Source organism: Galendromus occidentalis, unplaced genomic scaffold (assembly GCF_000255335.2).
Source record: "Galendromus occidentalis unplaced genomic scaffold, Mocc_1.1 scf7180000077496, whole genome shotgun sequence".
Lineage (NCBI taxonomy): Eukaryota > Metazoa > Arthropoda > Arachnida > Mesostigmata > Phytoseiidae > Galendromus > Galendromus occidentalis.
In genome coordinates this window covers 247,337-270,793 of record NW_003805484.1, presented here as the reverse complement: position 1 = coordinate 270,793, position 23,457 = coordinate 247,337, and the positions used below count along the sequence as shown (strand labels likewise).

The following is a 23,457-nucleotide window of genomic DNA, read 5'->3' as shown; positions in this document are numbered from 1 at the left end:
AGCTCGTCGCGCTCCTGATCGTTTCATCACAGACTCTTCCCGAGCCAGCGTACAAACGGTCGGTCGGTCGCACTGACTCGCGATTGAGCCGTACCTGGAGTCAGCGGATAGACTGCTCGCCGGTATTCGTCGATATTCGTCGAGCTTCATCGGTGACCTCAGTTTCTAATCAGATCGTCAACTAGTGCAGTGGAGGGAAAAACAGAGGTCGGCCGAGCGAGTCTGCGAATGTAAATACGAATCGTGTTGTTCGGCGATCTGTAATCTCGGTCGATGTCAAAGCAATACGCGCGAGCACGCGATTCCGTTGCCGGCTGGCTCCTCGCAGCCGCGGGCGTTTCCCGCTCGCTTGGACGCGTGTTAGTGGCAAGTTGGTCACGAGGTGTCGACTTTTCGCCCCTGAGCCCTCGTCCTGCACCGGGCTGAGTGGGAGTTATGCGAGCGACGGACCGACCAACCGACTGACTGACCGACCGTCCGTCTAGCTGGCTGACGGACTGGCTCGGTGTCCGAGAAACCCACGGCTCGCTGGGCCGGCTGAGCGGTCGGTCCGTGCGTCGTTCCGACAGTCGCTCGTTTTCCCGGCTTCGTCCTCCACTCCATAGTGGGTATCTTATCTCAGTCTTCGTCTCGATGGAGCAGAAGAACGAAATGAGCAGCCAGCCAGCCAGCGAACCGACGAGCTGAATAAGGGGAGATGAGGACGAGAGGAAGAAGAACTGTTTGTCATCGCGCTTTGTGCGGCCGATGGCAGCTCCTCCCTCCCCATTCCTCTCGTTTTTCCCCTGCTTCTCGTTCTCGCCGTTCTTCATCCGAATCATGGAGTCGAGTGGCTGAAGTCGCCGAAAAAGATGGAGTGCATGGACACGGCAGGGAACCACTTTGCGCCCTTTTTAGCCTCATAGACCCAGGCTGCTTTTTTCGGACTCCCAGGAAATGAACGGAAACGTGGACTGCCACGGCATTCGTCCAATACCGATGTCATTCGCGAGCAGTCGAATGTTTGTTGCCCCGAAAACGGGGACGCGGGACCATGAGTTGCCGAAGACGTACAGAGTCAATATACAGGAAATCGCGCTCAGCCCGTCCTCCGAAGTACCTACGTCAAACCGTTCTCTTGTCTATCTACGATCCCAGTGTTCAACGCTGAGTCTCGGTCCTCTCGGGAACCGGATACGGAAAAGTTACCGGTCCTCAACGAGGGAAACCGACCGGACATAGCGGTAATCTCCCTCCATGGCCGCGGTTGTCGACGACGACGTTTTTTCTTTCCATTGGCCAACTCCAAAACGCCGCTCCGTATTGCGAAAACGGGCTCCTTTCGGACTCACGGGGAGAACCGGTATGTTCGTTCCCTTATTCGGATTCGGACCCGTCTCTGCGGGACTCCATCCGTTTGTTCGGCGACGAGCTCCAGGCGCAGTCTTGCTCTTTCGACTCCAGCGCGGAGCCTGAGCGCGGGGTCAGGAAATGTCACTACTCGGCGCAGTGTCAAAAATGGATCGACTGCCGCAGGTGTCTCCGTCCCGGCGGAGCTAGGAAGAATAACTGTCACGAGTACCTAACATCCCTATCGAGGATGTCAGGCCAACTGGCGGGGCACGCAAGCTGGCGAAAAACGGGATGAGGTCAAGCCGGGCACGCGGGATTTGGTCCATCAGTCAGCCTCCCCGTCGGCGACTAGCCGTGGGTCGATCGCAACCTGTGCAAACTTAAATATCCAAAAGACTACATACGCTTGTAAGGTTTCGAATCGGTTCTCGCCCTGGGCATTTTCCTTCCCCTCATGCCTCTACCTGACCTTCCCCCCCGAGTCCCGTCTTTCCCTCGCTCAGCGGCTCTATGGGCGTCGAAGTTGAGGAGTTGTTTCGTGTTTTCGTTCTCCTTCGTAGACAGCTTCGGTTGGATTTTTTTCTCTCAATTCATCCCGGTGTTCGACTTTTTAAAGGAAGCGACTTGTGTACGAAAGTCTCCTGCGCACACACGCGCACTGCGCACCCAGCCAATAACGTACGCGGTGGCGGCCGGCGTAAGGAGGAACGAACAGCCAATATGTGGGTGCTTGCTTCTTCGTTGCTGGGAGGCAAGAGGGACGAGGCGGGAGAGACGCTCTAAAGGACTTGCCCGTCGCCCGCTGGCTGGCTTGCTTGCCTGCCTTGAGTTTCGTTGGTCTTTTCTCTATTATGTCGGCGTGCTTCGACCAAGAGAGTGACAAGCCGCCAGCGCCTCTCGTGACATTTTGACGGGGTGTCAACCCCAGCAAGCGAGCCACCGAGCAAGCGAGAGACCAACCGACCGACCTACCCTCCCGCCTGCCTGCCTGCCTGCCCGGACAGGCAAGAAGCTTGCCGAACAAGCGCGCGATGGACTAGCAAATACGAAGCACGAAACCTTTCGTTCGAGCTCGGCGCCGATAACGAAAAATACGAGCGGAATTATTTGGAGAACGAGTATTGAATATGTTGCTTTGTTCCTCATTCCAGATTACGAAATGAACGGCATAGAAAATCAAGCGCAGTCGCAGTCCCAGTCACCTGGGCCGCAGACAAATGGCCTACACTCCCCCAGCCAACAGGCCGGCGCGGGCGAGGATTCCAAAACAAATCTCATCGTCAACTACCTTCCGCAGACCATGACCCAGGAGGAGATACGCTCTCTCTTCTCTTCGATAGGCGAAGTTGAGTCATGCAAACTCATACGAGACAAGGTTACAGGTAAGTCCACTTTCGTTAATATTATCCCCAGCCGGTCGTATGACTCACTCGTAGACAGAGTTTTCCCCTACCAACCTCCGGCACGCGTGTTCCTCGCTGCCGTCGCCGATGTATCGGGAGAGGGGTACCGAGCTTCCCGCTGCCTACCGGCGAAGCTCGGATGAGCAGTCGAGTCTTGGAGCTCTTGTACTAGCTCAGTGAGGCTTCCGAGTAATGGTAACACAACACTGTGGATTATAATTTTGAGGAGCTCCAGAGCAATCGATATCCAGGCTCGAGCTCCAGGTCGGGGCAAGGTCCTCGAATTGGGGACCATTCGTCGAATCGACCCTCGGAGCGAATCGACGTTGGTCTACTGGGGCTCGGGATAAAATCGCAGAGCGCCGACTCGACTCGAGCCGCAGACCGAAGATGCATCGTACCGGACCTTTGTTACTGCGGTAATGGCCGACCTGTGCATACAGAGATAGAACGCCACAAAAAAGACCGAACGAGTGGGAGAGTGCTCCAGTGAATCGCCATCTGAGCCCAGGGAGGATAATCCTTCTCAAGATTCTTCACGCGCTCTCCGTCGGTCTGAGCGGGAGGATCCCCAGTGCTGAATCAGAGGATTGAATTATTATAATCGGCAACAGGTAGTCGCAGCCACTGCTCCCGGGATTCCGGAGGAATTTAAATTTCGAATACCCCATTCAAAACTCGCTCTCCTCATGGAGATGGGACGGTGCTGCTTGAATCTCGTTGAGCCGTTCGATTGTTCTCCGCTGCAAGTGGCATGATTCGTTAGCGACATGCTGTGCTCTCCGAGCAGAGGAAATGTACTCACTGGGAACAACTCGTTCGGTGCTCGCCAGCCACATCCGAAGGTGGACTCGAGTCGCTTTCTCGCCAGGGCGGCTCCCTTAGCTTGAAGCTTTTTTCCCCTCTTCCCCGTGGTGGTGGCGGCGGCACAGCAGCAGCACGCCGACTGACTCCCCGGCCGGCCGGTCGGTTGGCTGGCCGGCTGGCTGTCCACCGTTCCGCGTAATTTACCAGGGGCAGCGCGGAGGAAGAGGAGGACTCTCGCACTGGCAGGGAGCGATGCGGTATTCGGACCGGGCCGGAGGAGGTGTGCGACGATGGCGGCGTGTCCGTCCGTCCCTCCCTTCATCCATCCGTTCGTTCGTTCATCCATCCGTCTATCCATCCCACCGACCACCCAACCAGCCGAAGAAACAGCGGAGAGGACACGCGAGCAGGCAGCGCAAAAAATAAAGAAAGGAACAAGAACTGAAAGCACAACGTTGCATGTCAAGCCGAGGAGACTAGTCGGGCCGACTAGGACGCTCTCAGGTGAATTTCCCTCCTCTTCCGAGATCTCCTGCCAAGCATGGCGACCAGAGCGGCGACGACCTCGCGCGGCGAAGCTAAGCAAATGACTTTTTAAAAAGTCTTTCTTTCCCTTCTGTCGCTCCTTCTCATGAAACCCAAGCCCGGGGTCGTATCACGCTTATTTCGCCGTCGCCTCCATCAGAGATAGATCACGAGCCTCCGCTCTGCCTCCTGCTCTTCGTTTCCTCCGCTCTATTACCTCGTAACTCGCCTTCCGAACGCGGTGTGCGCGGAACGGAGTCGGAGTGGTTATGTTACCTAATGGCACCTGAGTTTGTCTCTGGGCTCATGCTGGCACCGAATTAAGATTTTGTCCCTTAGGACTAATGTTTTGCCAGCAGCTGCTGATGGTGCTGCGTGAGAAGAGGAGCGAACGACTTCGAGCAGACGATACGCGCGACCAACTCACTTAGACTGAGAGCGCGACAGAGAATCGCCGAATGAAGGAAGAGGAAACAGACGATGCCACTTCCATTACCGCAGGCCCTTCGGCGGCGGCAGCAGCGGCGGCCCGACCCCAACCGGAGCCTTTAATGAATATTCTACTGAGCGCAGTTCGAGCTGCCCGGACGACCCTGTTTTATGTTGGAGTTCTACAACGCTAACCAGATATTGATATTGGATTAGGGACGGGCGGCATGTGGTCTCCGGCTCTCGCCTCCAGCTCTCCCTTCACACAGCTCGGCTCTCTGCTGAGGATCACGGCGCGCTTTGGCGGCGGCGCGGCGTACTCGACATTATTGCGGCGGATCGGTCGCGACTAACTCGAGCCTCGGCTCCTGTGAATCGTCATACCCCGAGGGATGTACTCACGCAGTCAGGACGACTCTCGCCAGCGTGGGGACGCGCTTAGCGACGACCCTCGGCCGGCCGGAGTAACCCGGGAAATTCTATCGGGGAAAAAAAATAACGATGGCGATGGAATCGCCGGCCAGCAGCGAGGGAGCAGTCGCAAGCCTTCTGGGTAGGAAACCTTCGGCGCAAGTCGTGTTCTGCCTGGCCGGCTTGTTGGTCGTATTGGTCAGCGAAATGTTGCGACGGCTGCTGCTTTGCGAAGTGGACGAATGAAAAATGATCGTTCCTGTTGCATTGCTTGCGGTCGGTGTTGTGGCGGGCCCACACGTGATTTCGACTGCGATGGAACGACCGGAGGAAGAGAGCAGCAACAAGCTCGCAAGGCGGTCGGTCGTCCCTCAGGCCGGCGAGCCTGACAGGACGGAAACAGCACGGGTCGCGCAGGCGAGCGAGCCGGGTCCCGAGACAGCGAGCATGACAATCTTTTGTTTTAAAGGTAAATTATGAACCTGCACAATGTGTCAGATTTTCGCCGCTGTCCTGTTTTCTTGTCTCTATGAAATCGTGCGAGGCCATGGCGGTGCTCGCCTGCGAGCGTGCGTGGCCGCCGCAGCTCGCGTAACGACGTTTGCATGGGACGTGCGGGCAGCCAGGCGTGCACGCATGCGTATTTGCGTCCTTTTCTCCCGGATTCCGATTCCTCCGTTTTCTACCTCCTCCGCTATCGCTTCGAAATTGAAAAGCCGCGAACTCTCGGAACGGCAAAGGGTTCGGATATCTGATAGATTAGGAGCTGGAAAGCAAGGATAGCGGGGAGAAATGCGGAGAATTAGAAGGAGGGGAAGCGGAGAAAGAGCCATAAATAAGCGAAGTACCACGGAAGGAACCACAAGACGGATTGTGTGGATGGGTTTGTGGATGGAGGAATCGAGAAAGGAAGGAAGGAACCGGCGAGAAACGAACAAAATTAGATTCCCTGTCTCTCTCCTAAGGGAAAGAGACGGAGCACGGAAAGCACCGCTGGGAGATAAAGGAAAAGCGTCGGGGGGGGGGGGGGAACGGGGCACAAGAGAAGAGGGCTGGAACAGAGAGAGGAAAAGTGGGGAAGCGCATTTGAAAGAAAAGAACGAATAAAAGAGACACATACGCTTTTGCCTGTTCAATGGAATCTGCACGGAACGAGCCGAACCCAGGAGAAGGTCGTCTGCCGAATTGGATCCATCCGTCTCTCTAGCATCTGTAGTGGCACTCACTTCTCGGAGAGACGGCGGCATGGAAACAAGAAGGAGGAGATGCAGATGATTTTTCCTCCTGTTTACGCTTCGGTTTAGACTGTGTTCGGGACTAGAGCAAGTCATGTTCCTGAATTTCCCCCCTGAGCCTTTCGTCGTTGTCGACACTTTTCCGCTTCGTGGAAGTGTTCCATCTCACAGGTTGCTTGATCTAGGAAAATAAATTCCGTTCGCCTGCTCGTGCGGTAGCTCGTCCCACCGGCAGCGGTCGGGGGACTACCAGAACCGCCACTCCTCCGTCGCTGGATTCGGACGTCGTCACCGTTTGGAGCAACCGGTGAGAAGCTGTCCGCAGTTGCACAGGGGACTTATTAAGCCGGGATAACATTACCCTACTCACTGCAACGAGCGGACGAACGAACGCACGAACCTACGAGCGATCGGCCGACCAATGGACAGACCGATAAGATGAGGAGGAAGCGAAAGACACCGGTGGGGAATGAGACTGCTCGCAGGGAGGAAGACAGGTCATCTGACCAGCTAGCGAGCAAAGCCAGACCGGCAGCTGACAGCTAAAAGTTAATCCTGTCGTTTTTCACTTTTTAGCGGCACAGCCAACGCCCTCTCACATAGTTCCCGGTCGGTGTCCTTCTCCTTCTTCATTTCTCGTCGTCTTTCTTGTTTCGTTCCTTCTGCTGCCACTGCGGATCTCGGGGCAGCTGGGCGCTTGCAGTTGTCGTTGTTGGTGTCCGCTTTTGACATGTCATTATTCCGAGAAAGAACTACATAAGCCGCTGTCATGACATCAGTCGGTGGCTGCTGGAGCTTTTTCCCCCCCGCGAGTGACAGCGTCCGCTCGCGCAAGTTCCAGATCCGGAAAAGTAGTATTTCCTGCTTCTGACCTCATTACCGCTTCTGACCAATTACTGTTATTATTGGAGCTTCTTCTCCCCGAGGTCACTGAAACCAACGTGCCAGGACGGAGCGTTCTCCACGAGCCCGGGTCCGAAGGATGGATCAAGGGTTCTGGAGAACACAAAAGGCCCCGGAGCAGTTGGGAAACCCCAAGCTCTGAGAACCAGGAGCAGTTGGGAAACCAGCTGAAGCAAGAGACCATGAGCAGCAGTTCCATGCTAAACGGGTACCAAACGCTCTCTGTGCTCGATGTGAGCGGGACGAGGGAACACTTCGAACAGAATGTTCCAACCCTAAACTTAATCGTCTGACCAGCGGTTCCGGTTGGTGCTTTAGATCATCGAGGCAAGGAACGGAGCAGGGAGGGAATAGCAAAAATACTGCGGCGACGTCGGTCTCCGCCATCGTCGGGTCGAAACACGCAGGAACATATGAACGACCAGTCCGTGACGCAGATTTCAAAATGCAGTCCCGTCCACTGACGAGCGACTCGCGTGGAGTTCCTCGTACACATGTACGTGTGCGAGGAACATTCGTCCAAACATACTCTAACACACAAAAGCTTCAAACTGCCGAGCTCTCCTCGCGGTGTTTTGCCGGGGGAAAAAAATACCCATTCGCTACTCCGAGGCGCCGGTGTAACATGGGTGAAGTATGAGTCTGTGCGAGTTGAGAAATTCGAATTCCGCGGAAGATTAGAATTCCATGAGTTTAATATGGTTGACCGATATTGGACAGACTAAGTTTGACTGTTCAGACGGATGAGTCCCTGGTGCAGCTGGGCGTCTTGAGGGTGAACTTCAGGGTCGAGGGTAAAAAACAAGGTACCGATTTTAATTTTTTTTCTCTCACTGAGCTGGCCCGTCCCGATTTCCATGGCTCATGGGCCGTGAAACACGAAAGGCTGAAGAGCGAACTTTTAGAATGAAAGGAGGACTTGAGAGACGAGGGTTGTCTCGACGAGAGACATCACTCGAGTGGTGCCCAACTCAATCAGCAAGCGTTCTAACAATCCACGAAAGATGAAGAATACGCCTAAACGGAGAAGATTACTGCGGAGTGTCGTGCTTGTTTCTTCGGGTGCAGCGAGGACTTCCACTCGACCGGAAAGCGCCACGCCGCTAGAAGGGACCGAGCGGTAGAGGAGACTCGGGATGCGAGTAGTAGGTTATCAAGAGGCGAATTCGTTGGGGCTCGGGGAGTCCGGGGACGCTCACTGCTCGGACACGCCAAAGGCCAGAGCAAACCAAGCCGAGCTGAAGCGAGCTCGGAGACGCGTTCTCTCGGCTGGGCGCTTTGTTGAAACTTAGTGCAGAGCCGTTCAAGCGTGCGGAAAGACGAGCGTCGACAACTCTCGTCGACTTCGACAACGACAAACATATCAGCGAGCCAGCAAGCGAGCGAGCGAGTCCTCCTGCCTCGCTTGTCCTCCGCTCGGCAGATGCTTTCGGTGAGCCCTGGTCATCCAGCGAACAGGCCATGCCCCGAGCTGTTTTTCTTTTTCCCTCGCCAGTGTTCGTTCCCGTCCTGACGTGGCTATCTCGCGGCCATGCCCGTCTGATTCTCCACGCGTATACTTGCTCCTACATGAGCTCCACATCCTCTTGTGTGCGCGGCGGCGGCAGCGAAATGAGCGAACAAGCTTCCTCGCTGTCTGACAGACCGCAACCTCAGCCCGCCCGGACTGCAGAGGCCGGAACTTCTCCTGAAAACTACGAGGCGAAGACTACCACTTTTGACCAGGTAGCCGGTAAGACGGATAGCCAACCCATTCAGGAGCTCAGCGAGCCAAACAAGGATCGCTCGCCACAACAACGAGGGGGGACGTTTGAGAGGACCGGGACGAGGAACCGGTGGCTCCATCGCTCTTTCCCCGGGAAGCGACGGATCAGAGGGAAATTTCAGCGATCTCGAATCGAGGAATTCTGTTCGAATCTAATTCCGCATATGCACATCCATCCGGAGCGCTGCTATTCCTCGTTGACCGTCGGGTAGTGAGCCATTCGTCGACGGGACGGCAAGTTCGCGGCTCGGTTCGCTGATTTGCAGTTCGCCGGGGAGGGGAAACAGGGTGGGGGAGAGGGTGACTCGGACGGAGTGTGGGTGTATTCTAGCTCGCCGAGCTAGTCGGCAAGTCGTCCCGACCAGTGAGCGTGCGAGCGAGCGAACGGGTGGCCGAGTGGGCGAAGAAGTGCGGGGAGCACACGGCTTTAGGATGGATAGATTGATTTTCGATTTAACGTCGTCCGCGAACCAACCAATGCTCGGGCTTGCGGCAGCGAGCGTAGTGGCAACGACGCGGCCGGCGGCGGGTCGACACTGTGGACGGGGCCGCACGCCGCCGGGGGCTGACGACGACGTTACGATCAGGTCGTCGGAGGGTCGTCCGATGGATGACGACAAGCAAGCCGACGGGCGAACAAGCCGCCAGCCAGCCATGCAGCCGGCAAGCCGGGCGAACGTACACATCGTCAGCCAGACAGAGCTCCCGAAGAATCGGGGAATTCGAACGACATCGACACCGCAACGAACGAACGAAGCAGGTTCCCGATAGAGGGAACCGAAGCAGGAATTCTTTCCCAGTCGATAAGGACGCCGCCGCCGTCGTGATGAGCTCACCCGCATTTGTTTGATCCCGCCAACTCGTGCGCGATCAGACCATGACGATCCCGATCAAATAGAATATGTATCTAAATAATTACACTTCGAACTCATGCGGGGGCGGAGGGATGCTCCATGCCGTCGTAAAGATCGCTATCGAACGGTCCCCCGTAAAACCTACCAGTTACATAGCCGAGCGAACGCATCGCTCCGGACACACAGACCGTGCTCGGCGTATCTCCCGAAATATCTATAAAGAGAGATGCGTATATTCAATATTTACGCTGTCGGAGGAGCATCAAAGCTCGCCCCGTCCCGGGGAGATCCTCGAGGAGCGACGTTTAGTATCGGTTTTGGCGTGAAGCTCACCCGCTCGCTCCCCGCTCCCTTGGACGAGGCCGTCGGTGCCGTTTGATATTCGACGCACGACAAATCACTACTTCTCGGTCCCTCTATCGCGGGCAGACTCCCTCCGTCGTTCTCCACTTGTAGGTTGGCTATCGGAACGTATTCCTTCTTATGTATGTTCTCATGATATCGCCGGCGGGAATCGTTGCCTACGCGTTCGAGGAGATGAATGTAACCTATCAATATTTGTTCGACTCTCGGGCTGTTGAACTCGGAACGTCATAGCGCTCGCTCCCAGCTCTACTCCGCATAAAAAGCGTGGGGAAGGAACGCGACACGAGGGATCACCCACCCCCTAAGCCCGCTCTTTTCCCCCCCCACGCGGGTTTGAAAAGAGAGTTGACAGAAAGACTTCACACCGGAGTAGAACAGAGAAGATATCGACGCATCATTGTCCCCACGGATGACCCGACTGTAGAGAGGCTTATCGGGAAGACCACGACCACCTCCTCGCCCCCCCCCACCCGCATCGAAGACTCTTTCCCTACAACAACACCGTGCTCACGCTCCATTCTAGCGAAGTGAACGTTCCCCGTGCTCGGCGGGCGAACGGGTGAGCCTGTATCGGTTTTCAGCTTCACGGGCGAGGCGAAGACGTCGACGGAGGGGGGCTCGGTGGAAAGCGGACGCGATAAGAAATTCTCTCATCAAGTGACGCCGTCAACGGCGACAAAGGCCGAAACGACCGAGTTAGTCGTCTTCGATTCGGACTCGTCGTCCTCGTCGGCATTGGAGCTCGGGCGGTGTTTCTGAGCGTACCGATCCCGGTTAGATACGAGCGAGGGAGGCAAACCTGACGGAGCCTCGGATCTCGCTCGACGAACGAGAGTTATCGACGAATGTGGAAATGACGCAGAGAACTTTCTCCGTTCTGGGCCGCGCGCGAGGAACACATGTACGCTCACCGAAATTATCATGAGCTCTCATCCTTGCCGACAATCGGAGGGTCTACCCATGGAGCGGGTGAAAAGAGATCGTTCGTTCGTTCAGACAAAGCCTCGATGCCTTCAATCACTCAGGACGTCTCTGCCCCAGGCACGAGAAACCTCCAAACTGGATGACAAAGGTCCCCGTAGTACTCGAACGCACGTCGTACGGTGAAAATCGAGCACGTCAGACGAGCTCTGATCGCGCTACGTCCTCCCGGGGAGACGTTTCCACGAGACGATATTGTTCGTTGCCGTCAGCTTCCCCCCGTAGCCTTCGGGATAGCCGTTCCCTCAAGAGTTTTGGAGTGTTTTCGTCCTGCTCCTCTATCGCGGTGACCTCATGGCCTTATACCCTGTTCTCCAGAAACTCCCTCTCCGCTCAACTATTGACTGACACTTCAGGGAAAGTTTCGGGCTCCGTCTCCATCGGTGCTTTTTCCGATATCGTCCCTAGCGGGACCAGCAACAGCTAAGGTGGACGAAAAGCATCGCACCCTGCGCTCCGAGCCATTTCCCCCCTCACTCAGTCAGTCAGTCAGTTGACTACTCGAAGAGCGGCTTAGTTGTCGGCTGTCAGTCAGACCCAATAGAGCACCGATTGGGTGTGGTGCGGTTCCACAAACGGACCTATTTTCGGTCGTGTGTCCAAGGGCGCCAAGCAACCGGCCTTGACGACAACGGCTCTGAAAGCCGATCCATCCCGGAGGTCGAACCACCGTAGTACACGGCTCGTCGGGAACGATTCTGAATTCGGCGTCTACCGAATTCCGTTCCTCCTCTCGAATCGATGCATTTAATTTCTGCGCTCCGGGTGGCGGCGCAGCTTTACCGAATATTGAACCCTATTGTGCTCATCGGTGGCTTCGCCGCCGCTCCCGCATGCGTTCAGAGAGACAACGCCCGCATCTGGTTTCTGTCTGCGGGTCCGCTCGACTCCCGCCCTGCTCTCCATCAGGGTTCGCGTGCCTTCCAGCCCACGGCCGACCGACGTTTGGACTTGTTCGCCCCATACGCCGCCGGCGGCGTCTCATATTTGCAATGCAGCTGCTGGTGAATGAGGGGCACAAGGAAGCGCGAGGCATTGCGGCCATTAGAATATTATTGGAATAAGAGGCAATCTCAGGCAAGACAATCGGCTGGACGCCAGCTGGTCCACGGAACCGACCGGCCAGCAGCAGCAAAACAGCCCGAGAAGCCGTCCTATCGCAACCAGGCTGGTCCTGTTTCGCTCGACGACGACGACGACGACGTTCCCGTGCTCTGCAACCACCACCGACCGACCGACGTCTGCGCCGCCTCCATCCGCTCTCGCCGCTTGCCACGTCTCGAGCCGCTCTCGTCTCTGTTTCCCCTTTCGCGCTGCCATGCCTTTTCTTTGCACAACTATAGAAAGTCTCATTTTGTTCTTCTTTCTCTGCGATTCCGCGCGACATATGGCGAGTCCTCCCCCGCCTTTCTCCCCCCCCCCCTGTCCATGCTGGGCCCGGGCAGCGAGCCTCCGAGCCGGACCGAGACGGCCCAGCCTTGCCTGTCCGTCACTGGCTCCTACATTCCGATGATGCCAAGCACCCATCCAGCGACTTCACGATAGCGGCAAAGCGCAATAAGAGTCCGTTCGGCCGTCAGAGCTTCGATGGTGCTGGCGGCGGCCTGCCCCCGACTCCAATGATCGAAAGTCGAAACGGTGTGCGCCGGACAAATATCTCCCGTGAGCAAGGGGTGAAACAGACGCCGCGTGGGGCCATTTCGTGTTGGATTTTCCTCACGGAAACAAACTGTATCGGCTTCACCGGGAGCGGATTGACGCCACCCGGTGATAGTCTTCCCATGGAGATCCTTCTCACAGATTCGGACTTACGAAAAATTCGTTCTGCAGATCCAGCCGTTGTTCCTGCTCGTAAGAAAAGCCGTAAGCACATTGATCGTGTTACCGTCTGATGTGAGAGCTTTTCCGCAGCCTAACGTTGTGCGCAATAACTTTCGCGAGTGCATTTGCAAACTAATAAATTCGGATCATTGACAGATGCCCGAATTATTCTGCCTGGAAATAACGCTCGGATTTGTATTGCATCGATCTCCGAATTATCAACAAGCATCGATGAGCGAACGATCTCGATTTTCGAAATTATTCGATCCACTCAGCGCAGACGAAGCAAACAGTCGTGCCGGATGTCTCCGGTGCTCCCAGGCAATGACCGCCGGTCGAAGAGGCCAGCAGCGGAATCGTCCCGCCGCCCCCAACTACCGCATTCGTGAATCCGCGCAATTAATGAAAAGCTCCGTTGACGGATCCTGTCGCGAGATCCTCTCCATTTATCCTTCCGCTCACGGGAGGATCGGAGGATCCCTTCTAAGGAAGAGATCGCTCCCGCCCGTCTCGCGTGTTTCCCGGGAACACTCATCGAGATCCCTCCCGCTAACGGGACCAAGCCCTGGAGCCGGCCGTCTGAGCCTAAGGGTTTGCTCTGGTCTAGCCGACTGCTTAGAGCAGCTGATCCGCACCACAAAGAGACCGGGAGAGTAGGGAAAACGTTCTCATGTTGTAGAAATGCCGGGAGCGGTTTCTGTTCAGTTCAAGTACAACAGCTCCAGGGTCTTGGGAGTTTCGTTTCTTTCTCTCTAACCGGTTGGGCGCTTCCGTTTTCGAGAGCCCACGGCTCGAAGCTCAAATTCCTAGGAAAGCCTCTATGATTCGACTATAGCCACCAGTGGTGGAACTTTGCGAGGGTGGAATAAAACACTCTGAGAGTTCGGAGGGACGCCAGCGCCGCCTGCCCTCGGGGTGGAGTCTGTTTTTCGCAGCGGCTTCTCTCACCTCAACATCGGATGAATTCGCATGAAAAGTGCTGAACTCCTTCGCGGAGAACCCCTGCGGAGATATTACATTCCGAACGAGGTGTGTTGACGCACACCCATAAGTATTGACACGCTCCCCGTTTCCTAGCCTCATCGTCAAGATGAATGTGTGTGTAAGTCTGCGCCTGTGACCGAACGCCTGTGGACAAAGTTATCGGAGTCGTCAGTACCTCCTATGACACGTTTCGAATACCACTGCTTTTAGCGAAAAGGAGAGTGCGAGATCCAGACGGCTCTCGGATCGGTCTTTTCCGCTCGGACGAGACCCGTGCGTAGGCCCTCGGTCATTTTCGTTCTCTCCCAGAGCTCGTTCGCCACACGCGGCTTCGCGGAGTCGGCTCGCCTCCCCGAGCGAACCCCTTTACGCAATGCGAGCTCGCTTTTGTTGAAGTTTTCAACAGGTGCAAGACACTCCGCCTGCTGCCGAAAGACTGGGAGTCGAAATCCTTCTTTTGCGGGCGAAAGTTCCTGGGCCCCGGGCTACGGAGCTTTCTGTTTCTGTCACAGAAGGCCGGAGTCATCCTTCTACAAATCGACCCGCGAACCGACCTGCCAACCATGGAGCTAGGCGTGCAGCCCACGATTCTCGGCCCAATCTGTTCGGCCATATTGCTGTTCGTTCTTCCACTCGTTTCCTCGAGGAGGGAATCGGAAGCGGCAACAACGACCGAAAGTACGTTCCTCGACCGAGAGGCGGGCCCGAACGCTGGTGCGAAGATGTCAAAAGAGAGTCACTACATGTCGGAATGAATCCAGTCTGGCTCCACTGTGCCGTCGGATAACACGTTCCGAAGCCGCTGTGTGCAAATATGCACGTAGTCCCCGTAGACACTTCCATAGCTCTCAACAGGTGTTCTATGTATGCGCCGTAGATGAGGGGTGCAGCTGTAGGGCTCACGTTCTCGCTCGCTCCTCCGGAGCCGAGGAAGCGACGAGTGCTTTGACGAAGTGAGGGAAACTAATGCATCAAGCAAAAAAGCAGAAACAGGCTGCGAGTTTGGGCCGGCTCGGTCGCTGGGTCGTTCGTTCGGATTCGAGCAACAAGAATAACGATGAAAGTGTCAATAAGAAAAAAACTCCCGTTTTTCCTGGAGCTCCGCCGAGCTTGCGCCAGGAACGGAGAGCTCCGGTCGACTCGAGTCGCGGGCCTCCGCTCGAATAAGTCGCGGTTCGATGTCTTCGAGCTGAGGCTTAGCAATCGAGCGTCGCGCAGGCAGAGATCTACTGGAGGTCTGGATCTCGGCTCAACAAAGCGATGCACGAGGAATAGCGCGGCAGGACGACAAGAACGAGCGCGCAGACAACAAACGACAAAAGGACGTCGACGGGAACAAACACAGGCACGTTTTGTTGGGGTTCGGTTGTCATATAGTGTTGTATGTATGTACATCCGTCCGTGTGCTCTGTGGAAGAGCGGGGGCGGCCGCTTTCATTTCGTATGCAACATTATTGCGTTGACTGTGGTGGGAAAGGATGGGAGGGAAAGATGAGATGGGGGTTGCGCTGACTCTGGACGAGTGAACAGGCAGACGGGCTCGCTTGACGGCGGAGATCGCTCCGAAACGCCGCGTCGTCGACGGAAAGCTGGACGGAGCGACTAGCTGTTTGGTTGCTCGACGAACGAGGAGGCTAAAGAAAAAAGAGGAATTGCGACCAGCGACGATAAATCTTTCAGACGTCTCGTAGACGGCGATGCTAAGAATCTAAGAAAACGACTACAAAGCAGGCCATAAGTCAGTCCGGTGTTCCGTCGTCGTCAGACGACAGGCAACTCGCTCCGTCGGCCGGCCGCTGTCAGTAAACGAACGAGCGACTGAGGAGCGACAAGAGAGGAGATCCCTTTTCGGCGGATTTGAGGACCGCATATTTGGCAGCGGCCACGCTCCCAAAACGCCAACGGCGGCTTCGATAAACGTCCTCTGCGAGCGCGTTCGACTTAACGATACTTTAAGTGTGATCGATATTTTGTCACGCAAGCCTCGCGGCGGCGCGGCTACGGGTCGGTCAAGTTTGACTCGGTCGGTCGGTGGGTCGTTCGCTCGCTCGCTCGCCCCGAGCAAGGATTTTGCTCTTGGAAGGAAAAACGGAATATTCTCCCGTCACGATCGCGAAACGATTTTTCCGAGCTTGCGACATTCTCAGAAATCAACTTTTTTTTTCAACTTCGCCGTCGCCGCCGCGGGAACGGTCGAGAAGTTTCCCCTCGCGATGTGGTGTCAAGTCGGTGCTCGGAAATTAATCGCGAAGTAATGGAGAAATAAAACCCGCGCGCTACGCTACCCAAGAATGTCTTGAATTATTATTATCCCCAGATTCGAGTCCGTCCAGCGGTCCGAGAAGACATTCGTTCGATTCGCTTCATCTTGCACGAGTCGTCGAACAGGCAAAACAGCTTCTCGTCTAATGAGATCAGAATTAATTTCGGATCCTGCTGCCGCGGCTGTTCCTTGATGGGTTACTCAATTCTTCTTCCTCGGAGCGTTTCTCCGACATTTTGAGACCTCTCGAATCTGTTGTAACCCTCTGTCGACCGAAGCTGGACTTGAGAGCTGCGGGAGGAACTCCCGTCGAAGAGGGACCGGGAGAGGAGAACAGTGAAACGTTGAAGGCTTCGGGCGCAATTTTTCACAAGTTCACGCTCCGTGGAACAAGCGAAGCGATGAATCGCGCTCCGATGGCGGGAATATCGAGCCTTGTCCGAGGAATCATCACCGCCGGTACCGGCTGGAATGACTCGTACCGAAGCACCCGCATCAGTTTCCGTTCCTAGACGCCATGCTCTTATACCTTCGTTCCTTCCGGACGGACCGACGGACGATCGGTTCGTCCGTCCTACCGTCCGTCCATCAATCAGTCGGCCTCAAGAATGTATCGATAAAAACCGTCGAAACCGGTTGAATTAATTCGGGAGTCTGTCGATAACAAGACTATAATGGATGGTAGTCACTGAGGGAAAAAATCAATTAACAAACTCCGTGGCGCGTGTGTACTCAGGGACTTCAAGCTTCCTTGAAGTTTCTCCGCATTTTTCTATGCGGAGCTGTCGATTTTTGACGTGGCGCCTCTGCGCAGCACCGCTAGTTATAGGCTCGCTGAGCAAGCGCGAAGTCTGGCGAGGAGCGCTTCACTGAAGAGTAGCGGATCCCCTCGGGAATCTTCCAGCCGAGTTTAGGGTTCGCTTCATGCGTCTCGTCCAGTTTCCCTAACGGCGTTTCCCCTCCTCGCCCTCCCTACCCTCGATTTCCCCTTGTTGAACTGGGCTCCTCGTAGCCCTTGTTGGATCCCCCTCGGGCCCCTGGGGCCCTCGTCGTCTTCCCGGGGCCCCGAATTTCCGTCTCGCCCCTATAAAGTCTCCCATCGCTTCCCTGTTCAAGCTCCGTGGCGTCGTCGTCAGCGGAGTTCCTTGGAGGAATGGTCGAGGCTGTGCAGGAAAGATTGCTAGCTGCGGTACTCGACGAGTTCTTCTTCTTCTTCTGCGGACGTCTCTTCAATAAAAATCGTCTTCTCCTCTGATTCTCCGTTCTTGTCCGCCCGCTGCTCGGCCCCAGTCAGTTATAGCCCCACTCGCTCACGGGCTGTCTAGCGGGAACCGGAGTCCGGAATCATTCGTTCCGAAATCAGCGCCATTTTCCGTTTAGGCTTCATCTGGCAACAGCCGAGACTCGATTGATGAAGTTTCGCATTAATATTACGTTCGTATTCCATCCTCGATCTTCTGACACTCTGGCTCTCTGAATGACTGTGCAGATCATTTGTTCCATCAGTTCAGGACGGAGCCGGTGATCGTATCGGATCGACACGGAGCTCTCGAGCGCCGTCGCCCGGTCACGGCGGAGTTTCGCCCCCGTGGGTCCCAGGTCCGGTTGACTCACACCGATTCGTGATTCGCGAGTTTTGAGAGTCTAGGCGATTGCGTCTGCGTCGTGATACTCGCTGACGTAGTGACGTCCCGAGAGGAAGCGGCGAGACGAGCCGATTGCAATGCGCAGCTCTACCCATGAGCTGTATTGCTCCTGTTTTAGGTTTCCTTACGGGGATCTTCAAGGTAACCAGAGCGGGGGCGGAAAAGAACGAAGCTGTAGACGAGGCCTTTGGAAAGCTCTGTAGGAGTGGAGTGGATTAAGGGGATCAATCGAAATTCCGAGGTGTCCAGCAGGACAGAATTGTGTCTTTTCTCCTCTCACGTCTGCAAGCGAACGCCGTGCCGGTGGGGGCCGAGTGACAGTTCTGTGTCGGAGTAGAATCTAAATAAATGAACAATGAAGGGAACATCGACAGTCGCTTCTGCTGAGTTCGCTCTCGCGCACCTGCTTTCCTGATAAGAGGGCCTATGAGAACAACGTATAGAATACGCTTTTCACGAAATAACATTCCTGATCCTGGATGATGTGCTCTTTGGAGGAGCATCCGACCTACCCAGCTGCTTGTTGAACCAGCATGTCTCGCTGAGTCGAGAGGTGTGTTTTTCCTAGCTCGACTACGAGCTCGGACCCTTGGCTTGCTTGAGATTGAAAACATCTCTTTTCGATTCCAGGTCAAAGTTTGGGATACGGATTCGTGAACTATGTTTGCGCCGAGGCCGCCGAAAAGGCGATCAACACCCTCAACGGACTGAGACTACAAAACAAGACGATTAAGGTGAGTTACCCGAGCCTGCTTCGGGTTCGAGACTGCAGAAGCTGTCGACCATACTGCTTTTAGGACGAAGTCTCCGTATGTTGTCGCTCCTACGAGAAACTCAGAAATCATCACGAGAAGGACTCATCGATGAAGTGGTCGAAGAAGGATCGCGGACAAAATATGGGGGACTTTGTCGAGCCTGTAGCAAGGCTTCCTCTCTGATTTCGGCCTGCTCAGCCGACTTCGGACTTTTTTACCCGTAATGTCCCAAATCGGATCAAGAAGCGAACGTTGAGACTCCGGAGCAGATTTTCTGCAAGAATCGGATTTCTCTCGTTTAACGAAGTCCCCCTCATAGAATATGGAGTTGTGACTCGGGACTCGGACTCCGGGAGGGATTCTAACCGATACGGGAGCATGAGCTCCCAAACAAAATCGGTAACAAGCCTTCGGTACCGACCATCTTTGTGCGAGAAATAATTGGGAACTCCGTTCCTGCCCGGCAATGATGATGATCCCCATCATCCTCGCACAGCTGAGTTCTTGGAATTCCAAGGGTCAAGGTACTGAGTCTGTCGAAGAGTCGTCGAGAAAATGAGCTTAGCTGTGCCTCGCTTTGAGGGCATCTCTCGAACGAACGCCGTCGATGCCACCACAGTCGCAATTGGCGATGGATGTCGACGACGATCAACATAAAGCTATCCGTCGATTCGCACTCGAGCAGTCAGACTCCTCCGAGTCGGGCGAGTTGCGGGGGGGACCGGGGAACTCCAAGATCAAGGATGACTGCAATTATGACAAGTGCCGACTCATCATTGGACGCAGAGGCGGCTCTGGCACCCACTCAGCAGACTTCGTTTCCTGAATTTCCCCATTGCAATTTTTACCGCGGGCAATGATGGGAAGCTTTTGCGCCGCATGGTTTGACGTGAACGTATTTCGCTGCGGTGAGCGCTTTTTTTTCCGCGCACACCAGGAGGATAAAAGCTTCTAGGAGCATCAGCGGCGCAGCTATCCGGGCAACTGATTGAGTGAGTTATGTGGCGAGCCCCCGGCAGACACCTGTTGAGAAACTTCTTTTGGAACGTCCGTCGGAGAGAGCAGCCCTCTCTTCCAGTTAGTCAATCCGTCAGTCTGCGGGGAAGAGGATGGAATGAACTAACACGCAGAGAAGAGCGAGATTTTAAATGAATCGACCGACTAGCCGAGCAAACGAGACGATAAGGAAGAGCGAATGAATGAGCGCACACTCGCATAACCGACTCGGCGGGAAAATCAGCCCGAACCGCTCCAGCTCTCGCGAGCTTCTGGCGACGGAGTAGGAGAGATACTGAGAAAACTACGAGCACGAATTGGAGCCGAAAAATATTTCTAGCTCGGACGGATAGTCGACCAGGTGAAGATGAAACTGGGGGGGAAGAGCGTTCGCACTGAAATGAGCGGGGTAATAAACGAGGATGAAGAAGAGGTCTGAGATCCGAAGTTCGGACCTAGGTGAGAAATTACAGCATCCGGACGTGCTGGGCTGCAAGACCGGAGAGTTGAGCCGAGAGTATCTGACGGCTCGATCGGCGGGAGGTCGGAAGGTTCGTTCAAATAAATGAATGAATGACAGACTGACAGGCTCCGTCTCACGACGAGGTACCCACTGGAGATGGTGGGGGGAATGAATAAGTTCAGGGGTCGTTGCTCGCTCACGTGAGCGGAACGTTTGACCGTAACCCCCGAAACCGAAGATTCTGCGCTTGCGCAGCCGTCAGAAGTGTCTGCCTTAGAAGATGAGGAGCGGAACGAGGCGAGATGGGATAAGAAGGGGTTCGCTCTCGCTGTTTGACGGCCGATGGGATAGAACTCCTAACGGATCCCCTTCGATGGTGTCGGGATTCTCGCTTGATTCCCTCAGACCCATTCTCCCGAGTATTATCTGAAGTGTTCTTGCAGCTGTTGTCATTCCTCCTCGCGGGAGAGATTTCTCAAAAAGAACGCGCCCTGGTCGTTTATTCCTTCCGAAAGTGCTCCTTTCATTCGGTCGCACGGCAAATTTTCCATGGTCAAGTTATGCTCCTGCATACTGCGCAGCCGCCCTCGCTGGCCCGCCCGCCCGTCTATCCGTCCGTGCTTCCACAGACCATTGATGGTAGACAGCCGTGATGAGCGATGGTAGTGCTGCCTCTCGTGGTGGTGGTGGTGGGCGGACACGCTTTGAGCTTCGACGCCCTACTGTGAACTCAGTGTTTCGTAGCTGCATTGTTGCCAGTTGGCCAACAGTCAAGCTACGGAGCGACCGAACGCCAGGCGAGCGAGCGGTCGAGGTTAGGCGGCCGTTCTCCTTTTCCCTTAGCAGGGATCTTAAACCTCTCCCGGGGCTCCGAGGCTCCTCTGAGCCGCCAATTCCTTCTCATGGAGGCCCTAGTCGTGGAGTTGAACGAACGAGTTGCCCAGGAATGAGCGGGGCACTCTTCCCTCAGAAAAGTAGAATGACCCCTATATACTCGTTTCGTGAGAGCTTCGCGAACCTCGGAGCTCGGGAAGAGATGTGTCTAGAAGACCCCTTCGAACCGAAGAGGTCACAGCTCCTCGCCCCCTATTTCGTGGACCTTCGACTCGGTCGCCGTTTTAGGACAGAAAACGGCGGGGAAGCGATAACGAGTAGAGGAGGAAGCGAGCTCCTGCCTAAGAATCGACCACTTTCTCTCTCCCGAACGTTCGCATGGCTACCGGGGAGGTCCGCGTTAATGAGCAGAGTTCACCTTGGGACGCTCCACCGAACGCGGCAGGTTAGGCGAGGTGCTATGAAGGAATTGAGAATGATGGAGGCACTTCTTCGAGTTTGTCGGGAACGAGGAATAGGAGGCTATAGCATGGGGAAGAGAAGTGAAACGAGGGAATCGCTCGAGAGGAGAGAGATGAGCGGGCGAGGCGGAAAGGTTTCCGCTCGAAACCAACGCCCCGGGGCAAAAGTCGTGAAAATAGCTAAGTGGTTCGTCGGTCCGTTCGACGGTTAGTTGGCGGAGTATTGAACTCGATGCTGAGCCTCCTCTGATGGAAGTCCTTCTCGCTGTCGAGAAGCTCTCGTCTTTTCGAACGATCTGAACCAACGCTCTGACAGCCTGCCCGCCGCCGGTGGGCCATAAAGTTTCAAAGCCAGTCGGTGAGCTCGCTATGGCTAGCTAAAGAGTAACTGGGTGTGTTCTTTCTTCCATCAATAAAGCAGCCAGCCCGACGGCGGTCGAACCGATGGGAGAAAAAGCTGGACATCGAGTCGGATGAAGAGAGAGGGAGGGCAGCTTGCTGCTCCCGTGGTCCCATTCGTCTGCGCGGCGGTCACGTTGCACCGCTGACTGAACCGTCCGCGTGTGTTCGAGCTGGACGGTTCGACAGCGGACCGGCTCCGTTAACATCATGAAAAATACATTAACTTCTACCCTATGTTCCCGTTCTTGCCTTTCGGCTGACCGGCTTGCCGCCCACCCGCCCGTCGCTGGCCGTCCTTTGGCCTGACCAGCTTGTCTGCTTGCCTATCGTCGACATCCAGCCTCTCGGGGAGGGTCCTCACCACGTTGATTATTTGAATAAATGGTGGGTTCACCCCTGGAACTTTTTCCTCGATCAATCTCGGACGGAGCAGTTGATATGTACCTACCACGAATTCGAATCTGAACTTCCGAGTGAGGAATCACGTTGGACCAAAGTTCACGGTGACAGAAAGTCTCTTTATCAGCGAGAGACTGCGTCGGGGAACCGACTGCGACTACGGAAAGAATCCCAGCCTATTGTTGCCGTCTGGTGTCTGTAAACTCGATGGTCGGCCATGACGTACGAGAGCCGGCTCTCTCCGACGGTCATCGAGTTCGATTCCGAATTGATCCGGCCGCTGCGTAGGTCGGGGGAGTCGACTCGTCACCCCGGAAACGAGCCCGGCGAAAGCCAACACGACGTCTCCATAATTACTGATGTCTAAACCAATAATTACCTTGTTGGTGGAGCGACAGAAAAGCGACAAAGTAGTTTTTCCCCATTGGAAGTTCCCTCGTGCCCGAGTGCGCTCAGATCCTCCACAGTACACCCGGGTCTCGCGCGCTTGTGCGTTCATAGAGCGTCGAGAGACTCGGAAGCTTTCCTTGGAGGCGGCACTCTTTCTCCAATCTCTCTTTTTGCTTTATTTTTTTTGTGGTAGCGAGCGAGATGGCCCGGTCGGACGCCGCAAGTCTCGCGCTGCTCGCAGTAATGAGAAGAGGATACTCATCATTGATGCTCCCTGGCCCTCCCACAGGCCTCGAGGGACGACCAACGTCATCGTTCACGGTCCCGATTTAGTCGGTCGCGTAAGATTATGGCCATTTCGGCCTCTGCCTACCCGCCGCCATATCCAAGCCCGTTCCCGAGGCGGGGCAGGGCGGCTCCTCGAGGCGCGGCGACGTTGATCAGTATCCATATTAACACCCCGGTGGCTGAGTCTTTTGATTTATTTCTTTGACTCATCAGCCATCGAGCGGACGCGGCCAGCGTTCGTCGAACTGAAGGGGAGAGAACCATTTTTTCGTTCTTAAAGTGCCATTTGGCCTTCGCGATCCCTTATCGCTCGTGCTCCGGAATATTCATCAACTACTGCCCGAGCTCTGTCTCGAAGCATTGGAGGAATGGTGCTGGGATCGGGATTAATAGCCGGCGTTCACCCCTATGCCCCGGAGCATTTTCCCTGAGCATGAGGATCGGCTCCGCATACCGCGCCGAAGCCTGGGAAATATTCGGAGATCGCCTGGGGAGACCTTTGACACGGTGAACTCGGGAAGATGAGCTCTTCGAAGCTTCGCCGCTCCTGCGCTTCTTGGTGTTCTCCATCGATCCGTCGCGTCGGTCGAAGGCGAGTGATCGGCCGAATTGGCGGGAGGTGCCGCTGCCGGTCGTGGGAGAGACTGACAAAAGTTCGGCACCGTATGAGCATTAGAATAACGAGCAAGTCAAGAATGTCATTTATCAAATATTTCCCCCCATGAGGAACTGCGGCGTACGCTT

The 23,457-nt window shown here is 55.4% G+C and overlaps 1 protein-coding gene across 1 annotated transcript in view; it reads left to right on the top strand.

The window, feature by feature from the left end:
* Window positions 1-2,632: 2,632 nt before the first annotated feature.
* Window positions 2,633-23,457, top strand: part of LOC100901790 (ELAV-like protein 4) — a 42,725-nt gene continuing 21,900 nt past the window's right edge. The window contains exons 1-2 of the mRNA XM_018640681.1: window positions 2,633-2,714; window positions 18,356-18,459. Of these exons, the coding sequence (XP_018496197.1) occupies window positions 2,633-2,714; window positions 18,356-18,459 (186 nt within the window). The remainder of the gene's footprint in view (window positions 2,715-18,355; window positions 18,460-23,457) is intronic.